At 34.8% G+C, this 8,459-nt stretch overlaps 1 protein-coding gene across 2 annotated transcripts in view; it reads right to left on the bottom strand.

The window, feature by feature from the left end:
* The window catches only part of LOC115232629 (spondin-1-like), a 62,423-nt gene extending 54,292 nt beyond the window's left edge, over positions 1-8,131 (bottom strand). Inside the window, exons 1-2 of one of the 2 annotated variants that reach the window (XM_029802623.2) lie at positions 7,776-8,131; positions 971-2,237 (exon numbers count right to left, since the gene is read on the bottom strand). In XM_029802623.2, the coding sequence (XP_029658483.1) occupies positions 971-2,159 (1,189 nt within the window). In that variant the 5' untranslated portion in view covers positions 2,160-2,237; positions 7,776-8,131. The other variant, XM_036511707.1, reaches the window with a different exon arrangement.
* Between the last annotated feature and the right edge of the window lie 328 nt (positions 8,132-8,459).

Raw genomic sequence — 8,459 nt, 5'->3', positions numbered from 1 at the left:
TGACTGTATATCTATCTAGGTTTTGTCTAGTGAATGTTTTAAAAAAAGATGGGTGAATGTAGCAAGGATGGCACGTATGAATGACGAAGCCACCTTGACTATGATTCTATGAACCGTAAAAATTAATACAGAGAGTTGCTTATTTGCAAAAAAAAAGAAAGAAATATAACATATGACTTCATTGACCGAGGTTACCGTGGTCTTTTCCGTAGGCTTTTCTTTCCACGGGTAAACCTCACCTGTCCTCCCCTTTACACTTCATATTGACATTTCTGTGATAACGATCCCTATTGATCAAATTTTTTTTCCTTCCCCCCACCTTTTAAAAAAAAAATTATATCCCCCCCCCTTATTTTGTCCTCTTTCTTTCCATTTACGATCCCTTTTGATCGAAAACCAAACCCCCTTCTTTTACCCCCAAAAGAAAAGCTCTACCTTGTAATTTTGTCCTGTCTGTGTGCAGCCCTGTGTGGTTAATAAAGAAACATATCTATCTATCTATCTATCTATCTATCTATCTATCTATCTATCTATCTATCTGTCTGTCTGTCTGTCTGTCTGTCTGTCTGTCTGTCTGTCTCTACATACACACATATTCGTTTACACAACGCGCAAACACACATGGAATAATGTAATCATAGGCGCAAGAGTGGTTGTGTGGTAAGTAGCTTGCTTACCAACCACATGGTTCCGGGCAAATGACTGAAACAAGTCAAAGAGTAAAAAGAGAGTATATGTCTGTATATGTAGCATTTTGTATGCCTGTGTCGATACATATGCTTATTTCTAAATGATGAACAAAATATTTTTCGATTTAGCGCTTGAATAACTTTTTTTACGTTTTTTTCTTTGTCCCAAGTTTTGTCCCATTTTCTCTTGCTTCTTATCTTACATATAAATAATATTTGTAGTTAAAATGTTAGACAATGAAATAGAGGAAACGAAAAAAAAAAAAAAGAAGTTCACTCACCGATTGTTTTTGACCATTGTGCATGCGGTCGGTACATAGGATACATCTTTGGGAACCTTCTACTTGACCAAAGCGGTACAAACGTTATATTGTAGTAAGCCATTGAGTTTTCTGGACACTGATCATCGTCTGCGTTTGTAGCCGAAGTTGTTGGTATTTGTTTGTCGGTTTTAGTCGGTGTTGTGACACTTTCAGTTGTTTCTGTCGTCGGGGTTACTTTTACAGTCTGTTTTTTTGTTATTTCCGGTAATTCTTTCTTGCTATCTGTTGTCCGAGTTTTTTCAGTTGTTTTAAGGGTTGTCTGGGGTTTCTGCGATGTCCGGGGAACTGTGTTCAGTTTTTCTGTTATTTTCTCTTTCAGAGTTGTCCGTGTCCCTTCAGTCGTTTGGGGTTTTTCGCTTGTTTGAGTTCCCTTCTTTTCCACTATCGTCTGTGTTGTCTTTTCTACTGTTTGTGTTTCAACGGTTTGCGATTTTTCAGTTGTTTGAGGTTTTTCAGGTTTAGGAGTTGTTTGAGGTTTTCGGGTTTTAGAATTTGTTTGAGGTTTTTTAATCATTTTGGTTCCTTCAGTTGACTGAGCTTTTTGTGTTGTTTGAGTAGTCTGGACTTCTGTCGATTCAGTTGTCTGTGTTGTATATGTTTCTGTTGTCAACCTGGTCTTTAACTCTTTCTGTTTTCGCTGTTGTTGTCGTTGATGAAATTTGTTGAGACGATCTTTAGGGCGTACTTTATCAGGTTCGTATTGCGTTGACTGAGGTCGACGTTTGGACACTGGCCCCTTGTCGGATGTTGTTACCAGGGTTGCTGGTTTAGTAGACTGCGCATATGAATCAGACGTTTGATTCGGGTGTGAATGCGATGTTACCATCGTTATATCTCTGCTGGTAGCTTTACTATAAGTAGTCTCAGCAGTTGTTAACGAAACACAGTGTACTCGACACACGAAGTTTGAGAAAACACAGATAAGAACTGTCAACAACCAAAAACAATTGATTCTACCATTAAAGTATCTATTATAAAGATAATCTTTCTTGTTAATATTTCCATCAGATCCAAACCGGTGATTATTAGAAGTCTCATCCATATCATCTCCTTGGTAAAAAGACGAATTTCCACTCCAGGCGCTATAATTAGGTTCCACTTTAGTAGCGGTCAACCTTCCATTCATCTTTATTCTCTTACGATCCATTGTTCAATAAAAATAATGGTAACGGGGTTGTCTATGTTGTTGATAATGCCCTCAAATGGTTATTCCGATGTTTAATTTCTATAAAAAAGAAATACGACAAAAAGTAAACAAGAACAACGATCTGTTTATCAACTATTGTCTTTCATGTTATTAGGCTGTCTCTTATCATAATTAAACAATTCAAAGAAAAACTCACTGTTGCTTTCGTTGTTGAATGTATTATATCTTAATTAGTAAGTTTGAAATCAATCCTAGTCTTCCGTGTTGTCTAAACCAACTGACAGTAATTATTAGCAGCGTATGTATAGATATATATATATATGTTTATATAACACGCGAACACACACATAGACACGCATCTCTCTCTCCCTTCATATATATATATATATATATATATATAATATATATATATATATATATATATATATATATATATATGTATATATTTATGTGTGTGTGTGTGTGTATTGCTTATCATATATACAAAAATATGTATATGTTTTTATGTGTGTGTATATGTGTGTATATGTGTGTGTATATGTGTGTGTATATGCGTGTATTTGTGTATATATATATATATTTATGTGCGTGTGTGTGTGTGTGTGTGTGTATTGCTTATCATATATACAAAAATATGTATATGTTTTTATGTGTGTGTATATGTGTGTATATGTGTGTGTATATGTGTGTGTATATGCGTGTATATGTGTATATATATATATATATATATATATATATTTATGTGTGTGTGTGTGTGTGTATATATTACTTATCATATATACAAAAATATGTATATGTTTTATGTGTGTGTATATGTGTGTATATGTGTGTGTATATGTGTGTGTATATGCGTGTATATGTGTATATATATATATATTTATGTGTGTGTGTGTGTGTATTGCTTATCATATATACAAAAATATGTATATGTTTTATGTGTGTGTATATGTGTGTGTATATGTGTGTGTATATGCGTGTATATGTGTGCGTATGTATTAATTGGATATAAGTATAAACAGTAAGTGAATCAAGTGTGTGTGTGTCTGTGTATGAATGTGTGTTTGCGCGTGTGTATGTGTGTGTGTATGTGTGTGTGTATGTGTGTGTGTGTATGTGTGTGTGTGTATGTGTGAGTGTGTATATGTGTGTATGATTGCTGATAACGTGTCTGCGAGGTGAGATTATTGTGTGATATTTTTACTCTGATATTTTGCTATATCGTGTAACAAATATGTTTGATGCTTGCTTAAGTAAGTTTCTCTTCATGTATATGTATGTGTATGTGTGTGTGTGTGTGGTGTGTGTGTGTGTGTGTGTGTGTGTGTGTGTGTGTGTGTGTGTGATCGTTAGTCTTTCACTGTTTCTTCACGTAAATCATTGCCCGAAAAAAAAAATCTTAATTTAGTGTCATCAATGTTCTTTAACCTTAAACAATAAAAAAAAGTGTGTATGTGGGATTTTGTTACTGGGTACATGTGTTAATGTGTACGTGCAGGTGTGTGTGTGTGTGTATGTGATGTGTGTATGTGTCTGTGTGGATACATACATATATACATATTCATACATTCATACATACTCACACACATGCACACACACATATATAGACACTCGTACATACTTACATACTTTCACACACACACACATACACACTCACACTCACACACACACACAGATACACACACACACACACACACATTGCACTCACACACATATTATAACATCATAAACTATCTATCTATCTATCTATCTATCTATCTATCTATCTATCTATCTATCTATCTACCTATCTATTAAACATGCTGGCATATTATTATTATAAATATATGATCACATATCATTCATTTATTTTCACCTGGGTCTGTGTAAAAGCAACAACAAAAAAAGACTACAGCCATCAAAATCATTCACTACACCATAAAAGAAAAAAAAAAAGGAAAAAATACATTCAGATATAAAATTCAAATGTTCTGCATCTAAAAACATTAATCAGCTGCCTTGAATTTCAATCAATACTTATTGAAAAATATAGTTTATTGTAGAAGATTGGGCTCTTTTTCCCATCCATTATGAGGTTCGATCCCGCTTATACGACTACCAACTATCAACTATCAACTTTATTTTGTGTTCTCCCGAGATGGGGGTGTGGGGTTATCACAAAAGTAATTTTCATGTACTAAAATCCAACAAGTGGAGGCACATGGCCTAGTGGTTAGAGCAGCGGACTCGCGGTCGAGGGATCGCGGGTTCGAATCTCAGACCGGGCGATGTGTGTGTTTATGAGCGAAAACACCTAAGCTCCACGCAGCTCCGGCAGAAGGTAATGGCGAACTTCTGCTGACTCTTTCACCACATCTTTCTCTCACTCTTTCCTCCTGCATCTTGCAGCTCACCTGCGAGGGACTGGCGTCCCATCCAGGTGGGGAACCTATATGCCAAGGAAACCGGGAAACCGGCCCTTACGAGCCAGGCATGGCTTGAAAAGGAACAAACAAGACAAAATCCAGCAAAAATCGATGGTACTGATAAACCCCGCCCCTCAAAATTATTTGCCTTGTACCTAAGTGATAAGCAATTATGTTAGGAAGACGAGTTGGCAGAACAGTGAGAGCGCCAGAAACACTTCTTTGAGGAATTTTTTTCCCCGGATTTATACGTTCTGAGTTCAAATTCCGCCGAGGTCGATTTTGCTTTAGATTCTTTTGGGGGTCGATAAAAATTAAGTAAGAGTCAAGTGCTGGGATTGATGGCACCGACTAACCCCTACTCTCTCAAATTTTCCGGTTTTGTTCCTATGTTAGAGGAAAAAAAAAAAAAAAAAAATTTTTTTAATAAATTGGCCGAACGGTTACAGCACCGGACAAAGTGCCTCGTAGTTTGTGCTTCGAGTTGAAATCCCATCAAGATAAACTTTGATTCCGTATATCTTGAATCGGTAAATTAATGTACTGGGGGGGGGGGGGTTAATCAACATTCGCGTCAAATTTTTGATTTAATATCTACATTAGAAATTATTATTATTATTATTATTATTATTATTATTATTATTATTATTATTATTATCATTATTATTATTATTATCATTATTATCATTATTATTATTATTATTATTAAGGCGTTGAGCTGGCAGAATCGTTAGCACACCGGAAAAAAAACCCCTCGCTTTGTGACATTACGTCCGTCTTTTAGTTCTGAGTTCAAATTCCAGCGCGGTCGACTTTACTTTTCATCCCATCGGGGTCAATAAATTAAATACCAGTCAAGGACTGGGGTCGATGTAATCGACTGGTCCTCCTCCTCCCCTAAAATTCCAAGCCTTGTGCCTATCGTAGAAAGGATTATTATTATTATTATTATTATTATTATTATTATTATTATTATTATTATTAAGGCGGCAAGATGGCAGAATCGTTAGCACGCTGGACAAAAATGTTTGACTGCGTTTCGTCCATCTTAAAGTTTTGAGTTCAAATTCCACTGAAGTTGACTTTGCCTTTCATCCTTTCGGCGACGGTAAAATAAGTACCAGTAAAACACTGGGGTCGATGTAATCGATTAGTCCCCATCCACCATAATTTTAGGCCTTGTGCTTATAGTAAAAGGGATTATTATTATTGCTATTATTATTATTATTATTATTATTATTATTATTATTAAAGGCGGCGAGCTTGCTGAATCTTTAGCAAGCCGGATGAAATGCTTAGCGGTATTTCGTCTGCCGCTACGTTCTGAGTTCAAATTCCGCCGAAGTCGACTTTCTTTCATTCTTTCGGGGTCGATAAAATAAGTACCAGTTAAACACTGGGGGAATTTAATCGACTCATCCCCTTCCCCCAAAATGTTGCCCTTTTGGCGAATTTGAAACCATTATTATATTATTATTATTATTATTATTATATTATTATTATTATTATTATTATTATCATTATATTATTATTATTTTATTATTATTATTATTATTATTATTATTATTATTATTATTATATTAGGCGGCGAGCTTGCTGAATCTTTAGCAAGCCGGATGAAATGCTTAGCGGTATTTCGTCTGCCGCTACGTTCTGAGTTCAAATTCCGCCGAAGTCGACTTGTCTTTCATTCTTTCGGGGTCGATAAAATAAGTACCAGTTAAACACTGGGGGAAGTGTAATCGACTCATCCCCTTCCCCCAAAATGTTGCCCTTTTGGCGAAATTGAAACCATTATTATTATTATTATTATTATTATTATTATATTATTATATATTATTATTATTATATTATCATTAATATTATATTATATTATTATATTATTATTATATTATTATTATTATTATTATTATTAAAGGCGGCGAGCTTGCTGAATCTTTAGCAAGCCGGATGAAATGCTTAGCGGTATTTCGTCTGCCGCTACGTTCTGAGTTCAAATTCCGCCGAAGTCGACTTTGTCTTTCATTCTTTCGGGGTCGATAAAATAAGTACCAGTTAAACACTGGGGGAAATGTAATCGACTCATCCCCTTCCCCCAAAATGTTGCCCTTTTGGCGAAATTTGAAACCATTATTATTATTATTATTATTATTATTATTATTATTATTATTATTATTATTATTATCATTATTATTATTATTATTATTATTATTATTATTATTATTATTATTATTTATTATTATTATTGTTGTTGTTGTTATTAATTAACATATAAAGGATTGAGGTAACTCCTCTTGAAGATATAGAGTCAAAATTAAAAGAAGAGTGCCATTGTTATCTAGTGAACGATATTTCGACATCTTGTGTGTCTTCAACCGGTTCAAAAAATAAATTTGTCAATCTGCTTCATTTTGGTTAATATATATTATATATTAATATATTATTGCTATTAGTATTATTAAATTAGGCGCAGTAGTGGCTGTGTGGTAAGTAGCTTGCTAACCAACCACATGGTTCCGGGTTCAGTCCCACTGCGTGGCATCTTGGGCAAGTGTCTTCTGCTATAGCCCCGGGCCGACCAATGCCTTGTGAGTGGATTTGGTAGACGGAAACTGAAAGAAGCCTGTCGTATATATGTATATATATATAAGTGTGTGTGTATATGTTTGTGTGTCTGTGTTTGTTCCCCCCAGCATTGCTTGACAACCGATGCTGGTGTGTTTACGTCCCCGTAACTTAGCGGTTCGGCAAAAGAGACCGATTGAATAAGTACCGGGCTTACAAAGAATAAGTCCCGGGGTCGATTTGCTCGACTAAAAGCGGTGCTCCAGCATGGCCGCAGTCGAATGACTGAAACAAGTAAAAGAGCAAAAGAGAGTTATTATTAATGTTATTATTATTATTATATTAGAAGCAGTTATTATTAGTGTTGTTGTTGTTATTATTATTATTATTATTATTATTATTATTATTATTATCATTATCATCATTAGGGGTTTTCTCCTCAAATTGAAATGCATGAAAAAAAAAAAAGAAAAAAGAACAAAAAGTTCACTGACTTGATAAGTACACCACTCTCTTCTCTTAGCACTTTATGTACCCTTCGTCTCTCATTCCTGTCTACAGTCTTAGCTTCCTTTCTCTTCTCCTGCCTTATTTTTCCACACGATAACATACATTATATATATATATATAACTTATAAATAATGCTTACGTAAACTCCTTGTTGCTGCTTTTTGCTGTTTACTTTCCTCTTAGTCAAGCAACATTAAGTTCAGCTGTTGTTGTGTTTGTTCTTCTCGTTGTTATTGTTGTTGGTTTTGTCATTATTATCATCCTTGTTACATCTTGATACTCCTCATCAGATCAGCATTTATTTCTAGTCAATAAAATAATGTCTTGCTTCTTTTGCTCGGCGTTAATTAATAAAGCGGTTTTAAATATTGCTTCTGAAAGGGGACGGGCACCAGCCTGTTGGCTTTTTATAAACTTGCTCTTTTTACCACGTGACTGTAGTAGCGTAAGTTTGTTGGTCTAGTCTTGTCTGATCCAAGAGAGACATCTTTGTAACCACCACTAGCCGACAAAGAGAGAAGAAGAAGAAGAAGAAGAAGAAGAAGAAGGAGAGAGAGAGAGGAAAAAACAAAACAAAACAAAACAGAAAAAAATAACAAACAAACGAAAAATCCCGCCCCAGCTGACATTCAAACTGAAAAACAAACATATTCCAATCTTCTCACATACACCCGCCTGCATAAGCATGCTAATCGAGAACAGACAACGCACCTGCTAGAATACATACATACATACATACATACATACATACATACATACATACATATATATATATATATATATATATATATATATACACATACATACATACATACCACACACA

Source organism: Octopus sinensis, linkage group LG2 (genome assembly GCF_006345805.1).
Source record: "Octopus sinensis linkage group LG2, ASM634580v1, whole genome shotgun sequence".
Classification (NCBI taxonomy): domain Eukaryota; kingdom Metazoa; phylum Mollusca; class Cephalopoda; order Octopoda; family Octopodidae; genus Octopus; species Octopus sinensis.
Note: the sequence above shows the minus strand (reverse complement) of the source record. Positions and strands in the feature narration are given on the sequence as shown.